The 19,617-nt window shown below is 40.8% G+C and overlaps 1 protein-coding gene across 1 annotated transcript; it reads right to left on the bottom strand.

The window, feature by feature from the left end:
• Positions 1–8,470: 8,470 nt before the first annotated feature.
• On the bottom strand, positions 8,471–17,449 carry ip6k2a (inositol hexakisphosphate kinase 2a). The gene is made up of 5 exons (XM_062997852.1): positions 16,947–17,449; positions 14,186–14,399; positions 12,406–12,578; positions 12,036–12,211; positions 8,471–9,097 (listed from the first exon to the last, which is right to left on the bottom strand). The coding sequence occupies exons 1-5, from the start codon at positions 17,155–17,157 to the stop codon at positions 8,522–8,524; spliced, it is 1,350 nt and encodes a 449-aa protein (XP_062853922.1). The 5' UTR covers positions 17,158–17,449; the 3' UTR covers positions 8,471–8,521.
• Between the last annotated feature and the right edge of the window lie 2,168 nt (positions 17,450–19,617).

Raw genomic sequence — 19,617 nt, 5'->3', positions numbered from 1 at the left:
CATCTGATTCAAATCATTCATTCTTTCATTGTCTGTTATAAAACGGATAGTTCCGGTCCTAAAATCTGATTGGCTGAGCCGCGTTGGACGCCGTTGTAAAATCCCTGATAAACGCACACCTATGACCACCTCACATCATTCCATATTAATACGCCACTGAAAAGAAAAAGTACAAACTTGGTTGAACACTATTTTAACTCATGTACTATACAAGGAAATGTCCAGATTAATATAAACAGTAATCCTAATCATTAGTCCAAAAAATAGTGTAATAGTGTTTATGGAGGAATGTTTATTGAGAATGTTATGTTCGCCCTCATGTTGCCTAGCAACACTGTTAAGGACTACCTGATTTCGCGGAAGAATGCTTTTTGTAAGTGTTTTTGTAAATAAAAACATTTATAAATTGAACATTGTTGTATTTTATTATATTTTATGTTGACCGCCGTTTTATAAAAGCAATAAGCCGCTCGAGACCGGTCTCTCGTGGCTTATTGCTTCATTTTACCACCGCTTTATCCATTTCAGGGTCATGGTGGGTCTGATTCAGTGGGCGAAAGGTAGGAAACACCGTGGAAAGTTCGCCAGTCCAACACAGGAAAAACACACATACATCCATAACTAGGGCAGTTTGGTGTCTCCTATTATCCTGACTGCATGTTTTTGGACTGTGGGAGAACATGCAAACTCCACACAGAAAGGACCCAGACTGCTCCAACTGGAAATCAAACTCAGGACCGTCTTACTGTGCGGTAACAGTGCTACCCACCGAGCCACCCTGGTTAAAATCATACCTCTGGTACAACATGGTGAGGGTGTGGTGCCTCTCAGCGGCAGAGAGAGGACTCGTTAGGACTAAGGAATGGCTAAAAAACAGCCAAATACAAACAGAGCCTTTATGAAAACCGCAGAGTACATTCAAACGTAGACTGGCGCAACAGTTCACCTTTTAAACTCTCTTTTCAAGAGAATCTACCATAAAGAATGGTTTAAACTGCCCAGATTCATGTAGGCAAAGCCTGTAGAAACGCGACCTGCATGTGCAATTGCTCCAATGGAAGGTTTAACAAAGTATTGAATGAAGCGTCTAATGCTTTTATCATTTTTTTTAAATTCCTGAACATTGATTATATATGGGATGCACAAATATATACAGTAGAATGTACTGTAGTTATACTTGTAATTTGTAAATCCATTCGTGAACAGTAGATGTCAGCTCTACACCAGCGTTTTAAAAAGCTCCACGCTTAGCTGCTGGTTCCAGTCATTCTTCATTTACCACCGGCACTTTGAAATACAGTAGACCCTTGACTTACGAATTGAATTGGTTCTGAAGGGCTGTTTTTAAGTCAAAATGTTCGTTAGTTAAACCTATTTTTCCCATAAGAAATAATGTAGATAGAATTAATCCGTGCCAGACCTCCCCCCCCTTTACCTAACCTTTCTAATGTCTTAAATGCTCTTTTTTGTTATAAATACAAGTATATTTTCCCTTGAATCTTAAATTATAGAATATACATTCCTGTAATAAACAATAATAAACAACAATACACAGTAGCACTGTACATAAAACACACACCACATTTCACTACAGTACGTGTGCTGTACCATACCCCATAATACATTTCCTTCTTTTTTTTTATAAAATGTATCTACCAGAAACAACAATAACTACTTTCAATAGTGTTGTATTTTGTAGGTTGTTTTGCGAATTTCGGTTCGTAATCCGAAATTTGTTCGTACGTTAAGTTGAAAAAGATCGTTCGTAACCCGAAATGTTCGTATGGTAAACCGTTCGTAACTCAAGGGTCTACTGTACTGTATAATTGGTTACATACAAGCTTGGAGTGAATAACTTATATTACTCGCATAATTTTAACATTTTCTTATAAACTGCATGAACAAATTTTAAGGCTTTTTAATAAGACAAAGAAAAGCACTACAACTTTGCTGCTTATAGCATCATATAGATATCTGTAAATAATTCACAATGTTAAAAAAGGTAAAAGCTGTGAAAAATGTAATGCCTTTGTAATTAAAAAAATATAGAGATTTTTAAGTGCAAGTGTTTTTCATTAAAAAACTGTCTGCAGGGGTCTGTCGTCAGTCTGTTTTTGGAGTTGGAGTTGATTTCTAATATCACTCTAAATTTCATCCCCCCTCCTCCAAATGAAATGATGAATTTAATGCACAAAAAGCACTTAATGTATGTCAAAGCATCATGTAAATGCATCATGTAAGCCCCTAAATAAGCCTCTCTAACTGCCTGTGTAGCTTGTTATTCAACCTTCCTGAGGTGGAATTCCCAGGTCTTTTTAATGTAGAGACTTAATTTACACAGAAAGCATAGTTCATTATCATAAAAAAGTTATTAGTTATTAGTTCTTTATCATAAAAACTAAGAATTTTAAATTTCATGCTTCAGTTTGAAAACGTTCCATTCCTGTTTCCACATGACAATGTCCCCATGCACAAATGTAGACATAAGGTCGCTGGTTCAAGCCCCACCACTGCCAGGTTGCTGCAGTTGGGCCCTTGAGCAAGGCCCTTAACCCGTAATTGCTCAGACTGTGTGTACTGTTCTGTACGTCGCTTTGGATAAAGGCGTCTGCTAAATGCTGAAAATTTAATAAATTATCAGTTTGGTGTTTATTTATTTATTATAAATAAATAAATAAAATGTTGTCTGTAAGCCATGTGCTGTAGGCTACACACTATTTCTCAGTCCTGTCTCAGTTTGTTTGTTTGTTTGTTTATTAGGATTTTAACGTCATGTTTTACACTTTTGGTTACATTCATGACAGGAAACGGTAGTTTATCTTCACACAAGGTTCATCACTTCACAAGGTTATATCGAACAGTCATGGACAATTTTGTATCTCCAGTTTACCTCACTTGCATGTCTTTGGACTGTGGGAGGAAACCGGAGCACCCGGAGTAAACCCACGCAGACACGGGGAGAACATGCAAAATCCACACAGAAAGGACCCAGGACCTTCTTGCTGTGAGGCGACAGTGCTACACTTAGCCACCATGTCTTGTCTCAGATTTATCCTTTGCCAGAAGACATAAATTATGTATGACCCTAAACATTATGCAACTGCTAATGTAACTGCAACAGTTGTCAGAAAAAAATGTTGTCCTGTTGTCAGTGACTAAAAGACGACACAAGTAGTGTTGGCATTGCATATCTCCAGGGTCCTCAGGAGGAATCTAGGGGGAATTCTGGTCCTGCAATGATTTGGTTTCTCATCTAGTTCCATATCCACTGTGTCCCTGGTCAGAATTAAGCAGTAACTGAAGATAAATAAATACATGAATTTATTTATGACTAAATAACAAGACTGTCTACACATAGTCTTGGCCTGTCGGCAGTTCATGGCTTGTTCCTCCTCAAACCACTGTTGGTTACTTAGTTGCCTGTGAGCCCCCCTTGCTGTTTCATAAATACCTCAACCCAGATGTCTGGCCATAATAAACTGGCCCCTTAGGTCTTTATTCCTGGAAATGCATTGTGGGCAATTACTTAATGAAGCTGCTCGAGGAAAAATCCAAAAAAGTAATTTGTGTGGCAGCTTTTCATTGGCAGATTTATAATGTAGCTGGATTAATTGTGCTTGTGAATGCAGATTATGTATTAGCAGCAGGTATATTGGAACCTCTGACTTAGAGGAGCAGATGGCATTTTTTGTAATTAATGCAGAAATGCAGATTAACACAGAAATTCAGTCAATTTAAAGGCGTTGACAAACATTCACTGCAACTGTATTTTATAGCCCAGTATTAGTGTATATACAGTGTATCACAAAAGTGAGTACACCCCTCACATTTCTGCAAATATTTCATTATATCTTTTCATGGGACAACACTATAGACATGAAACTTGGATATAACTTAGAGTAGTCAGTGTACAGCTTGTATAGCAGTGTAGATTTACTGTCTTCTGAAAATAACTCAACACACAGCCATTAATGTCTAAATAGCTGGCAACATAAGTGAGTACACCCCACAGTGAACATGTCCAAATTGTACCCAAATGTGTCGTTGTCCCTCCCTGGTGTCATGTGTCAAGGTCCCAGGTGTAAATGGGGAGCAGGGCTGTTAAATTTGGTGTTTTGGGTACAATTCTCTCATACTGGCCACTGGATATTCAACATGGCACCTCATGGCAAAGAACTCTCTGAGGATGTGAGAAATAGAATTGTTGCTCTCCACAAAGATGGCCTGGGCTATAAGAAGATTGCTAACACCCTGAAACTGAGCTACAGCATGGTGGCCAAGGTCATACAGCGGTTTTCCAGGACAGGTTCCACTCGGAACAGGCTTCGCCAGGGTCGACCAAAGAAGTTGAGTCCACGTGTTCGGCGTCATATCCAGAGGTTGGCTTTAAAAAATAGACACATGAGTGCTGCCAGCATTGCTGCAGAGGTTGAAGACGTGGGAGGTCAGCCTGTCAGTGCTCAGACCATACGCCGCACACTGCATCAACTCGGTCTGCATGGTCGTCATCCCAGAAGGAAGCTGACGCACAAGAAAGCCCGCAAACAGTTTGCTGAGGACAATCAGTCCAAGAACATGGATTACTGGAATGCCCTGTGGTCTGACGAGACCAAGATAAACTTGTTTGGCTCAGATGGTGTCCAGCATGTGTGGCGGCGCCCTGGTGAGAAGTACCAAGACAACTGTATCTTGCCTACAGTCAAGCATGGTGGTGGTAGCATCATGGTCTTGGGCTGCATGAGTGTTGCTGGCACTGGGGAGCTGCAGTTCATTGAGGGAAACATGAATTCCAACATGTACTGTGACATTCTGAAACAGAGCATGATCCCCTCCCTTCGAAAACTGGGCCTCATGGCAGTTTTCCAACAGGATAACGACCCCAAACACAACCTCCAAGATGACAACTGCCTTGCTGAGGAAGCTGAAGGTAAAGGTGATGGACTAAACCCAATTGAGCACCTGTGGCACATCCTCAAGTGGAAGGTGGAGGAGTTCAAGGTGTCTAACATCCACCAGCTCCGTGATGTCATCATGGAGGAGTGGAAGAGGATTCCAGTAGCAACCTGTGCAGCTCTGGTGAATTCCATGCCCAGGAGGGTTAAGGCAGTGCTGGATAATAATGGTGGTCACACAAAATATTGACACTTTGGGCACAATTTGGACATGTTCACTGTGGGGTGTACTCACTTATGTTGCCAGCCATTTAGACATTAATGGCTGTGTGTTGAGTTATTTTCAGAAGACAGTAAATCTACACTGCTATACAAGTTGTACACTGACTACTGTAAGTTATATCCAAGTTTTATTTCTATAGTGTTGTCCCATGAAAAGATATAATAAAATATTTGCAGAAATGTGAGGGGTGTACTCACTTTTGTGATACACTGTAGGTATGAGCTGCAGCATTACATAAAGAACACTCTGGATTTGTTCTGTTGCCATGGCGATATGCTTACTGTTATTGAACTGGTCTGCATTATATAGAAACCTGAGACACACACCCTTTCAGACAGTAGCATAGACAGCTTAACAAAATCAGAACACGAGCCCGGTGTCTGAATCATCCTGCCATTAAAGTTCATATTAAAGCATAAAAGCTGCAGCCTCATGCGCTCCGTACACAGTACAGTATAAACCTTCTGCAGCAGCTGAGCGGGAGCATGGGTGCTTTCCTTCACTCCGTGTGATGGGCCGAGCAACGAAAGCTCAGAGGGATGAAACTGTTATTTGGGGTTAGTGGTGCTGAAGCAGATGTGATAAGAGCTGTTTTAGGAAAAAAATTCCGTTGCTTTCTCAGGGCCTGTGTCTGCATGTTAAACTGTATAAACCCTGTTATTAGGCCAATAGCCACAGACAGAAACTTTTACACTGATGAATACATTTGTGTTGCTACTGAGGGCAAAGAGTCATTGGAAAAACTAATTGCAAGTGCAATTTTTTAAATAGTTTTTCTGCAAATCACTTACTGCTATTAATAATTTGAGACATAGGCATTTCATAAGCAAAATAATTAAAACTCTGCCTTTGTGATTATTTAAAGCTTCAAACGAGGCTTAATGGACAACGTTCAAAGAACTCGATGTGACTGCAGTCATAATATAGATACTGGTTATTACAGCTAATAACCTTTTAATTAGTCTGAGCTATGTTTGTAATCCAGTCTGACAGAGCTTATCTTGAAATGAGGCGAACCTTTTTTACATTGTTTCTAGTCTAATCAACTGTAGAATCCATTAATCCTTCGTGACATTTTTGGCAGACACCACAGAGTACCCGCTCACACTTCCAGCATGTAAGGGTCACTGCGCTTGGCTGCACATTAAGTGCCAGCTTGTACTGAAACTGTAAGCTAAATTACCACAGAGTGAGAGTGCCTAGTCGTAAAACTATACATTGATTTTACAGGCCCAAGATGAAGTGTTCAACTCTACAGAATAGAAGGACTATATAATAAATTAAGTCCAGCGTCCATCCGCCTGTTCTCGTGAGGGTCACGGTGGCAACCGGCTGAGAAGGTCAGCCCAGACTTGTATGTCCCCAACCACGGATTCCAGCTCCTACTTGGGGATCCCCAGAAGTTCCCAACCCAACTGTGAGATACAATCCCTTCTGGTAAGATGCCCAATCCACATCAGCTGGCTCCTCTCGAGTCAAATATATCTCGCTCACACATTCACTTAATTACTTTTGGAGGACTGAAGAAAACTGAGACAGTAAGAATGTAAAACTCCTCAACGATTGAAGACGATGAATCCATGGTCTTCAGGTGCCATGCAGCACCCATTGTATCAGCCACACAGTGTATACTATCCAATAATCACTCAACACTCAATCCTGAGCTGTAGTAAGTTTGGCACAAGGCAGGAACACACCCTAAATGGGGCACCCTTCCAAACGAAGTCTGGTGCAGCCGGGATACACTCAGCACCATGAACATGGACAAAAACAATCGGAGCAAACACTTCTTGCGCTGTCCCAGTTTGGATATACTCAGATTTCCTGTGCAATAAGAAGACATTTGCTAATCGCACAAGAACATCACTGGCCAGGGGGAAACGTAGACTTTCACATGCCTTCCCCAAAATATGTAAAGCAGTCAACTGTTCTTACACAAAGCCGTTCAGGTGGCACAGCTGTAAAATACGCTAGCACACCAGAGCTGGGTTTTCGAATACATTGTATCGAAACTCAGCTCTGCCACCCGGCTGGGCAGCTGCATGAACAACGATTGCCTGTTGTTCATAGGGTGGGGGCAAGCCGGATCATGGGTCCTCATAACTGATGCAATTACGACCTCTGCTGGCTGATTGATGGTGCCTGCACAGGGCTGAGGAATAATGCTGATCAGGGTGTGGCTCTCCATGCACAGTGCTGATCGGTATATGAACTCGACTCGTGCAGGTGAAAAATGCAGTCTGTACTGAGCATGTGTCGGAGGGGGCGTGTGTCAGTTGAGAAGTGTCCTCAGTCAGCGGTGGAGGGTTGAATCAGTGGAGGATGCAGTCAGGGTAATTGGACACGACTAGATTAGGGGAGGAAAATTGGGGGAAAAAAGGTTGGAAAAATAAAAAAATTTAAATAAAAAAATGCTACTGCAGCATTTTTTATCTTGTGATAATGGCACAGAAGTGTATATTATTTTTAAGGTAATAAAAACCTTTAAAATCTGCAGCTTACGATAAAAGTATCAATCACAAAGTCAAAAATAGCTTATGTAACAAAAAGCATTTTTATTTGTCTTTCAACATACTGTTGACAACAGGTCTGTGAACATGTGAAATAACAGCATTGTTATTAATATTATTATAATAATAGTAGTAACATGGAATGTCATCACCATTCATGTTTTTATTTTTTTTTAGTTTATTTAAGAAATATGGTATGTCAAATAAATAAAGCTCTATAATAATTTGTCTACTGCGTAGCTGAATATAACTCTCTCGTTACAATGGAACAATTGTAAGAGTGGTCATTTCTTAATGAAATTTTTTCCTCCCTTCATTTATTCTTAACCCTGTTAATGGGCAAACAACAGAGTGCAATTTGTAGCTCTAGAACCTTCCTTTGGAATGGGTTTCACTAGAATCAGTTCATCATTTTCTCAATGTTTTTGCTTGTAAATACATTTAGAACACAGGATTTCGGGATGCACCACTTGTCATAGTATACATAGTATTTTTTACAGTAGAGGAAGGATAATGTGAGGGCTGCCAGTCACCCAGTCTGGTGAACGAACCACTGCCATGTCCTCAGTGTTCACCCTCCACTCCCTTTAACCCTTTTTACTCCTCTGTGCACAAGAAAAAACGGCAAAGGAACATCAAGAAATCACAAATAAAGCTTCTGAATTTCAGAGCTGCACTGACGTTCCTTTGAAAGTGCAGGACAGATTGGGAATCGAAAAGAGAAAGACGTTGGAAAAAGACTGACATTGGCAAACTCCCTTGGATATAATCTTACAAGTCACATCTTTGAAGGAGTCAGACAGTTTTATTGGTAGACTGAAATCAAAAGGCCAGGTCTAATCGGCGCTGTGCTCCTCTAGCTGTGAAATGATAGTGATAAGGTTCTGCAGGCCGAAGATGTACCCAGTGTCCTGGCCCTCGTGCACCACGCTGTCCTCGCCGTAGTGGCGGCAAGTGGTGTGGGCAAAATCGATCATACGCACATCCACCACGGGCGAGTTCCCACTGCTACAGTTAGCACCACCGCTAGCAGCACTGCTGCCGCTCCCGCTCGCACCCGCAGCACCATGAGGAAAACCGAATGCCCCTTGCTGCTGTTCGTCGTCGTCCTCCTCCTCTTCCTCTTCTCCCTCTTCGTCAGAGAGGCGGTCCTCGGGGGAACGGCGTGAGCACGGAGGTTCTCCATCGTAGATAATAAGAAGCGAGCTGGAGTAGAAGCGGTAACTCTCGCACGCCTCCAGCACGGCCTGCATGTCACGGAGGCGCCGCAGTACGGGGGAGAGAAGCTCGCGTCTTAGTCTCCGCCCATCATGGAAGAACTGGAACAAAGCCTCTTTGAAGCCGACCAGAGTCAGTTTGCGCCCGTGGTACTTGTTCATGAACATAAGCTGTCCTGAGTCAGACTGGTAGACCTGCAGGCAACAAGATGGAACAAACACAAAGTTAGTTATTTAAAATTTGTATATAGTATAAGCTGTTCTATTAGTATGTAAACACTAGATGAAATCCCTGTTATTATGGGTTGTTATTATGCTATGCCTTCCTTGTTTAACTTATTATAAGTCATTTTTTTCTTGCTGATGGAGGATTCATTCAGTATTGTCAGCAACAGCAGGATTACAGGATTTAACTTGCATAATGGTAAATGCTCGTTAACTGTTGTTGCTACATTTAGTTTTAATTGTACACACACAAATAAGAATAAAGTACAAAGATGGGCTTAGCTACAGTCTGTTTTGCAGTTTCCCAGAACTTTAAAAGATCGGTGCAGGGTGCTCAAGTGGCACAGCGCTAAAACATTTTACCCCACCACTTCACTATTGGCCAATAGCACTCCTACACAAGACACAATTAGCTATGTCTAAGTGAGGGCAGCCCAACGAAATTCATCATTACTGTTGCAATCGTGGCCTCTGCTGGCCAGCCGATGGCACTTGCAAAGAGACTGGGAATAATGGACATCGGTGCGTTATTCTTCATACGTGATACTGATCACTGTAAACTAGGGATGTAACGACGCACCAATACACAGTTAAAAATCGATGCATTTTTGCCACGATTTAAATCGGTAATTCAAGTAAATTGAATCAATATTGACTTAAAACAGCAAAGAGCACTTGCGCTAGCCACCTCGCCTGGTTGCCAAATCAGGCTATATTCAAAATGGGTAAAAATTAAAAGGTTGCGGTGGTGATTCATGCCTGACTTGGCAACCCAGTCACTACACAGTCCTAGAAAAAAGGTGACCGCAGGTAAAGATGTGGAACTTGAGGATGCTCCTTCCTCTTTCAAATCAGAAGTGTGGCCGCATTTTGGCTTCCTCAAGACCAAAAATGAAAAAAGATAATGGACAAAACAAAACAACCGGATACTGAACTACACACATAGCACAACGAACATGATAAACATATAAAGCTCCGGTCACCCCGCGTAAGCAAAAATCATTTATAAAAGGGCGTTTACACAACCGCTCGCTCAAGCGAGTGCGAGAGCAGACGAGATTATAAGGCGCATTGGTACTTCCATGGCAAAAGATATGAGACCATTTTTAGTAGCTGAAAATGAGGGATTTTGATTGCTGGTTAACACACTGGAGCCTAAATATTGCATTCCATTGCACCCGCACTTTAGCCATGCTGTAATGCCAGCACTTTACCAAGCCTGGACGGAGCACAGACAAAACCTTAGTTTATTTATTTGAGGTTACTTTTTTTATTTGTATTATTTATTTATTTAATGTGGGATTTGTTTTAAAATTTCATTAAAAAATTTTTACACAATGTGAAATGAGGGGAAACGTGCAGCATTGTTTTGATTGTTTTTTATTTAGATAAATAAAAGATAAGCACACATACAGTATTCTATTTTATTTTTTAAAGAGAAATGATAAAAGGAAACTGTCAAAATGTCTCTTTATTTTCATTCTGTTTAAAAAAATCGGGACAAAATCATATCGTGAACTGTATCGCATCGTGGGCAGAGTGTATCGTTACATCCCTACTGTAAACACAACTCATGCAGGTGAAAAAAGCAGTTGGTTACTATTACACATTTTGGAAGGGGTTTGTGTCACGTACAGCCCTCCTGGGTCTGAGTAGGTATTTTCAGCAGTAGAAGAGATACATTTACATTTTCTGCATTTAGCAGACGCTTTTATCCAGAGCGACTTACAGAAGTGCTTCCATAGTAAACATTTCATTTCTCAAGTTTTAGTAAACAACAGTCAAAGAACACAAATCTGCTGAAACCTGTTAGAACCAAAGTGTGTGTTTTTTTGTTTTTTTTTGGAAATGGAAAATTTTTTTTTAGTAAATAGGTACAAGTCAGCTTAAGTGTTTAGTAAAGAGGTGATGCAGGTTTTTAATCGTTTTTAAAGACAGCAAGAGACTCAGATGTTCGGACAGACAGAGGAAGTTCATTCCACCACTTGGGTGCTAGAACAGAGAAGAGCCTTGATGCTTGTCTTCCTTTAGTCCTAGGTGGAGGATCAAGTCGAGCGAGACTAGTGGCTCGAAGGTTGAATGGTACAGAGCGAGGTTTGATTAGGCCTCGAAGGTAGCTTGGAGCTGGTCCATTTTTGGCTTTGTAGGCGAGCATCAGTGTTTTAAACTGAATGTGTGCAGCTACAGGAAGCCAGTGAAGAGAACGCAGCAGTGGGGTGATGTGGCAGTGTTTGGGCTGGTTAAAAACCAGACGGGCAGCTGCATTTTGAATGAGCTGCAAGGGTTTAATAGTGGACATGGGAGCTCCTGCCAGGAGGGAGTTGCAGTAGTCCAACCGTGAGATTACATGTGATTGGACCAGAATCTGGGTAGCTTCCCTGGAGAGAAATAGTCTTAGGACAAAAAGGGAAAAATGCTTAACAAAAGATCAGTTGATGGCAGTGGCTGTCAACCTTTTTGTCAGCTAGTCTCGCAGGCAAACGCTCTGCAGAACGGAAATAACCCTTGGGCAGGATTCCTGGTTTAAAAGACCAGAATAGTACAGGACAGACAGACTTTATTTATTTGTTAGGATTTTAACGTCCAGTTTTACACACTTTGGTTACATTCATGACAGAAACTGTAGTTACTCAATACACAAGATTCATCAGTTCACAAGTTTAATGTCAAACAGTAATGGGCAATTTTGCATCTCCAATTCACCTCACTTGCATGTCTTTGGACTGTGGAAGGAGAACATGCAAACTCCACATAGAAAGGATCTCAGACCACCCCACCTGGGGATCAAACCCAGGACCTTCTTGAGGTAAAGCAACAGTGCTACTCACTGAGCCACCATGCCACTGATAATGATGTGAAGAACAATAATAATATTATAGCACTCTAGGTGTGTTGAATTTTAGCTGACCTGCATGCCACAGAGACGGACTCCGATGCTGGCTGATGTGCTTTGCTGACATTTTCGTATCTGCATTGCTTTCTTTTCCTCTGACGCGTCATCGCCGTGCTGCCGTGTGCCCATCTTCAGGTCCAAAACACACGGCATCCTGTGACGCCATGTCAGGTTCTCCAGCAGAATAAACTCTACGAATTAACTGGGTTAAGGGAAATACAGATTTTACAAAGAGGTTGCAGCTCAGTAGAGAACATACGCATGTCTTTGCTATTCTGTTCCTTGCTCTGCAACTACAACAATGAACATCGGTCGCAGTTAATGTCCTCCATAAGCAGTACTCTACTTCTGTCATGTCCTTTTGCAAACAGCATTCAAAGGATACTGTACTGGTTGCGATGCTTGGCGTTTTCCTTCATTCTTTGCAGGTGCTGTTGGTGGCACTTGAGGCTCCAAGGGTTGTGCTTAAGCTGTGGTGCAGCTGCGTTGCTCCTCTCTAGTCTATAGTAGAACACTTCAGCCTGCTGGAACCACTCCAACTCCTCTTCCCGCTTAAGACTAAAGGACAGAACACCACACCATTACAATCATTCAGGCAAAAATATTGTGGTTTAACATTTGGGCATCCAACAGATACAATAGGCACAATGATACAATTTTAAGACAATTAAAAAAAATAAAATAATAATTTGCACGTTCAATTGCCCGATTGCGTCATGCCTCCTCTCCACCAATGCCGATGCCCGCTCTGATTGAAGAGAACAAAGCTAACCCACGCCCCCTCCGACACGTGGGCAGCATGCCGTATGCATCTTGTCACCTACACTTTGATGGGTGCAGTGCAGCTCAACACTGTGTACAGAGACACACTCTGACAGCACTCTTTTCCCATCTCTGCGCAGGCGCCATCAATCAGCCAGCAGAGATCGTAATTACATTAATTATGAGAGAGAGACCCTATCCGGCTTAATCCCACCACTATATGAACAACAGGTCAATCGTTGTTCATGTGGCTGCTCAGCCCAGCCGGCAGACAGAGCTGAGACTCGATACGATGTATTTGAGATCCCAGCTCTGGTTCCAGCGTGTGTTTTTACCGCTGCACCACCTGAGCAGCCGAATTTTAAGACGATTTAAGGTACAAATTTTTTTCTGTTTAAAAATAAAAAAGCAGTTGTGAAAGCTAGGTTTGAAATTATGGGAATTCATTTATGAAATTATGGGTAAATATTTCTTTAGTAGTTGCAGAAATTGTGAATAAACAGACACTGTGTTGGCATTTTTTATTTCAATGAACAAAATGTGATTTTCCAACTGTGACAGAAGACTAAAACCGCCAGTGCTCAGCAACTGTTCTTTTAGATTTCACAAGTTTTTATTTAGCTCAGCACAGAATTTTAAAAAGCTGATTACAGCAGTGATTCTCACAGAAGGTGCGGCTTGTTTGTAAGCCACAGGCCTATTATTACTTCACAGTAATGGATGACTTATACATGTCAGCAGCACATGGGAATTACTTTTGGTTTTTGTTGCAGACCAATGGATAATGGTTTAAGAACCACTGGCTTGGATGAATTTGCAAAGACAAATTACAACCAGGGTCACAGTGAGTTCAGACACTACACCGTCATGCTATGCTTCGGTCCTGTTGAGTGCATGTACAAGCAATTTTCCAGAAGCTGCACTGGTGCAAAGCGATGATCTGGGGGCTAAGCACATTTGTCACCTTATCACCGAGATCTTTAAAAGGTCTTAAGTTAGTTAAATACAAGTGCCAAGATTTATGGGAAATGGTGTTTATTGTCAGGGATGTTGGTATTATTATGTACTAGGGTAAACTTTTTGGTACCAATCTCAGCAGCCAGTACAATTGTCCAGGTACTGATGACCAGAGCTTTCTTAATCAACTTGAAAAGAACCAGTTTCCATACTGGCTTTCTCTGCTACATATTCTGTTTAGCTGTTGAATTTTTGATTCGTCCACTTCAGCTCAGACACAGAAGACTAAAAGAAGTTAATTGTGTTTTGTTTTATATTCTAAACTCAAGGAAAATGTGGCATCCTACTAGGAAAATAATTTCAGGCACCATTCATGTGGCTTAAGTCTGCTGTTCTTTTTATCTCTTAGCCGCACAACTGAAAAAAACAAAAATAAGTAACCTCACCCCTTGTCTTTGTCCTTGCGAGTATGTCTGGACCTGTCCTTGCTGTAGCCTTCATTGTCCATAAGCATCTTATTAGACCACTTCATCTTGTTCTTGGGTTCCAGATCAGAGGAGGGGTCCATGTTCTCCAGATCACCCAAATCGCTGTGCAGAGGGTAGGCTATTAGGCACAGATTGCCTTCCTCGTCCTCCTCGAAGCTCACTGACACCACCCCTACAGACAGAGGAAGGGAGGGAGAAAAGGAGAAGTTAGTTTCAAAAACCCAAAATAAACACATCATGTTAAAACATAGGCAGACTTCCCAGCTCAAAAATAGGCAGACTGGGAAATCTTAAGCTTCTCTTACCCACAGCACTCTTATGTTCTTACAAGTATTCCAGCGTTTTACAAAAGTTACAGAGCCGACTGCACAGCCTTCACCTAACCTGATAGAGATCAGACAGGTCCACAATATACAGAGAAAAGAAAGATGCGTGCAGAAAGCAGAGGTACAGAGAAAAAGACACGAAACAAAGAGCTGGGTGGGGGTTGGGGGCAAGAAACAACAAAGACCACAATATATGTGTGGTTTTACTGTATCTGAAACAAGTATGTTTTTTTTCCACAAGAGAAACCAACCAACAGTAGTGAATACAAACCAAGAAAGGACACAAGGCAAAAGACTTGAAAGCAACAGAATTTATTAGTTCAAATTACTCAACCATGAAACAGCAGCAACAGCAATAACAGAAGTGTTGATCAACCCTTATAAAACAGCAGCACAAAAACCACTTTTCATAACAAAAGTCAGATAAAACAAATACTTAATACACAAAACATTGCATCATCACTTTATACAAAAGAGCCAAAACATGACCAAACAAAATTGTTTGAACATGAGAGAAGCAAGTGTATAAAAAATAAATATTTCTCCATCTAACCAGTCCAGTATGTCAACAAATGTCCTGTTTGTTTCACTAATTGCTAAATTGTGTGGACATGTGTGTAGATGAGTCTAAGCAAAAAAGTGACATCTTTAAGTAAACTATAGCAAAAAAAAAAAAAAAAAGAAAGTACAAGTAAAATACAAATACAACGGACTGTTACGTGACTTAAAATGACCAAGCACATTATGTTTATGACTGCAAATACAGGCAGGTGTTAAACAAGACCACATTGCCTTCCAAGAATGCTAATACTACACATTCAAAAAGTAAACAACAATAAAACAGTTTGGTGATATGGTTAAGAAATATTTGTGTCAAGAATATTTTGTATTTCAGTGTTCAGAGGGTAAATAAAGAGGATGTGTGATAACAGGTCTGTCAGGTGAGATGGCTAACATGGTCAACACATCATGTGTCAACATGTTAATATCCACAGCCAGGAAGAGACTAGAGAGGTCCTTCTTCTTTGTTGGAGTTTGTCCTTATTAACTTTGGCTAGAAAACCTTTACTTACCTGACTGTGCCTGCGAACTTGTGTATCCAATATATGAGGCACCACTACAGCAAAACACCACCTGAATTCCCCCCATTGCCTATATAAGTGGACAACTTATAAGGTATGACACAATGCATTCGATATGCCTAATAGAATTAATCTGGTGTTTAGCTATTGACTACAGCCCCATTAGTGCACCTCGATTTTAGTCATAATGCTGTTAATGCTGCAAATGTACATTAATGTTGTTCTGAGACACAAAATCATAAAATGTCCAAAACCACATACTGTAATAAATAGTAAAAACAATGCTATGTACGCTGCACAGCGCATTACAGTTTTATCAAATAAACAAAATACTTAAAATAAAAAAACAATAAAAATAAAATCTAATCCAATATGTAGCCACTGTTCACCACTTGTATTGGCCCTAATGAGGCCAGTCACAATTACCAAATACTTGTTAATCAATCATGAGTATTTAAAATGACCACAATTATTCATCAGTTTTTGTGAATCACATCAAAGTGACCCACTGTTTGTCATCAGTAAGTCACTATTTGGACTACGTTTTGCTGTTTACTTGCATTTTTATTTGACATATTGTAACTATTTTGGTGTTGTTATATTTGTAAGTAGCTGTTTTATTATTTATGTTTATTGATGGGTAATATAACAATAGTGTAGTACAGTACTGTGTAATAACAACAAAAAATACTGTGTTAGAAGAAGAAAATGACATAAAAAAAGGACAAATTAATGTATTTACACAGAAATGAAAATACAATGACAGGGCATCACCCACTCATTTTACCCACTGACTTAGAACCAGGTGGAATTAGAAACAGCTAATACATCTTTCACATGATTTTGAGAAATGTAAGGATAGCCAGAATTATTTAAATGACTATTTGTTTACTTAAATTAATATTTATTACAGCATCGGATTTGGACAGCCATATATTACATATAAAAATATCATATGCAAGAAATAAAAGCCCTTTAAATAAAATTAAGTGTAACAGAACGAACACGTGGCTAGATTATCTGAGGTAATGAATCACGATTTTAATACAGTTAAATAATAAATATTGTAGCTATTATGGTGCAGTCTTGACGTTACGCCACTATTTTGATATATGGGTATATACTGATATTTAGTACAGTACTATGTACTGTCCTGTCTATCTGATCAAATGATATTCAGATCGTAAACACCATTAATCATACAGATTTACTATAAACGCATCAGTGTGGATAAAGGGAAAGCGCAGGCTGGGATTGTAAGTCTGAGGAGAAACAGGCCTATGCAGCTAAGAAGCCTCGGCTGGTGCTTACCTCGGTACTGGGGGGTGAACTTGCGCATGGCGGGTGGCAGGCTCTTGTAGAACTGGTGCTCCCGCGGGATAAGCGGCTTGCAGATAGTCTGCTCCCCGAAGCGAAGCACACAGGAATGGCCGCCCACCTGGTGCACGAAGGGCTCAAGGAGAACCCCCTTCCCCAAAGCCACCGGCTGATCTGGCTCCATCCCTTCGATGGCTGGACTCATCCTCCGCGGGCATTAAGGCTCCCAAAAGTCGGATCCTAACGGACGCGGAGAAACGGAAGCTGGTGGGAGAAAGACAAGAGAAGAGCTCTCTCTATCTCTCTCTCATTTCTGTTCGAACACAGCCGACTAGCTAGCACACAGCGTCGCTGTTAAACACAAACAACAGAAGAAACAAAGAAAAATTGGAGCTGTAACGACAAAACCCGACTAGTTTTAACCGTGTTGTTAGTCACACAGCACCGTATGAACCGTTTTTAACAATAGTTTATGGGTAAACGTTTTATTTTAATTCACAAATACATAACAGCCGCAGTCACGAAGTGCGCTAACGTCAGTCTGAGGCTGCGTACATCAGCGCTGGACAAATAAAACGTTACCAAGCAAAAGTGACTCCGCCTCTTCAACAACTGACCAATCAGAGCCCAGACAGAAGTGTCGCTGGAAACCAACGAAGACAGCAAACAGACGAACAAAGAGAGAAAGAGGAAGCAGGACTGTGGGGGAGGAGAGAAAGAGGAAGAGGAGGAACACAAACAGCAGTTCCACCAAAACCACTGAGCTAGTTTCAGCTCTGACATGGGCGTCCAAATTGCACCACCGTTTAAAGGGCAAGAGATACAATCATTTTACCCTAAACTCTATCCATAGTATAGTTGGCTAGCAGAACATTACCATAGCCATGAGTATAATATGGTTTCCTCTACTTACTAGATCAATGCAATGCTAATTTGAAGTAAATTGAAGTCAAAGTACAAACAATGGCAATTTGCAATTCATAGAAGTCGCTGGTAAGCAGCTGACATGTTTTACAATCAAGCGTTTGCGTGGGCCGCAGCATAAGAAGCCCCCGCTTCCCTGCATTTTTCTTGTTTTTGAGGGTGGCACGGTGGCTAAGTGGGTAGCACTGTCGCCTCACAGCAAGAATGGTCCTGGGTTCGATCCCCCAGGTGGGGCGGTCTGGGTCCTTTCTGTCTGGAGTTTGCATGTTCTCCCCGTGTCCGTGTGGGTTTACTCCGGGTGCTCCGGTTTCCTCCCACAGTCCAAAGACATGCATGTGAAGTGAATTGGAGATACAACATTGTCCATGACTGTGTTTGATATAACCTTGTGTGAACTGATGACCTTGTGGAATGAGTAACTACCGTTCCTGTCATGAATGTAACCAAAGTGTAAAACATGACGTTAAAATCCTAATAAACAAACAAACAGTCTTGTTTTTGAAGCGCATTCTCTAACTCTATGACTTTGTAAAAATTGCTTAGTTGTAGACAGTAGACCATTGTAGACCGTTTTCCAGCTGACCGTCAGCTAACTGAATTAGAAATGTAGTATCTGTTCATACACACGCCAGCAAATTAAACAAGGTAATGTAATTTAAATAAAGGACTATCTCAATTACCAATTTCAAATAAAATGTTACATTTACACAAACTATTTAGAATAAACTATTTAGAATAACAAATGGGACAGTGGTAGCCTGCTGGAAAGAGCTTTGGGCAATCAATTAAAAGATTAAGAATTCGAATCCCAGCTCTGCCATGCAGCCAGTGTTGGGCCCTTGAGCAAGGCCCTTAACCCTCTCTGCTCCAGGGGCGCCGTACAAGGGCTGACCCTGCGCTCTCACCCCAGCTTCCAAACAAGCTGGGACATGCAAAGAAAGAATTTCGTTGTACTGTACACCTGTATATGTATATATGACAAATAAAGCCATTCTATGCTATAATGATGAACCACAACAAAAAGCCTTTTGTTAAACTAAGTTTTCACTGTTGCAAACTATCCAGCACAATGTTGGCTGACATACAAGTTTCCCAGTAGGTGAAAAAATAATAACACAACATTCCAACAATGCACACTGATGTGTTTTCTAACAGATGCCAAGAATTATTTTTAAACGCATTCCTTTTCCCCTTATTACACTGTTTCTAAGGCTGGGGAATGACTTGACATCTGGCTGTAAGCCACAGAAACAATATTACTATCACTGATATGTAGCAACTGGTTATACCTTCATCATAATAAAATATTAAGCACTTTTCTTGAAAAAGAAAAAATGCTTTAATACTTTATAACTACATTATTATTGAGGTTTTAGGGGATAATCTCATTTCAGATGGTTTTAAAGACAGTGGAAACGTGTAAAAACAGACGTTGGGTTCTCTGTACCAAAGACGTAAAGGACTGTCCAAGTTGTTATCAGCTTCTTTGCAGATGTTAGTAGTTTTAGCACTGCCCTAGTCCTTCCATTCCCTGTTTATACTGGTTGATATTAATGTTATCTGCAGTCTGTCTTACGTTGACAGATGTCTGACTTCCCACCCTATCTTATTTGCACATTGTTCTAGAGAAATAGGATCTGATTACAAATTGTATAGAAAGATGACAAGAACACATAAATATACAGTGCAAAACCACCTACATTTATGGTCCATAATAACTGCTTATTAAATGGGCATACTG

This window comes from Trichomycterus rosablanca, chromosome 6 (genome assembly GCF_030014385.1).
Source record: "Trichomycterus rosablanca isolate fTriRos1 chromosome 6, fTriRos1.hap1, whole genome shotgun sequence".
Classification (NCBI taxonomy): domain Eukaryota; kingdom Metazoa; phylum Chordata; class Actinopteri; order Siluriformes; family Trichomycteridae; genus Trichomycterus; species Trichomycterus rosablanca.
Note: the sequence above shows the minus strand (reverse complement) of the source record. Positions and strands in the feature narration are given on the sequence as shown.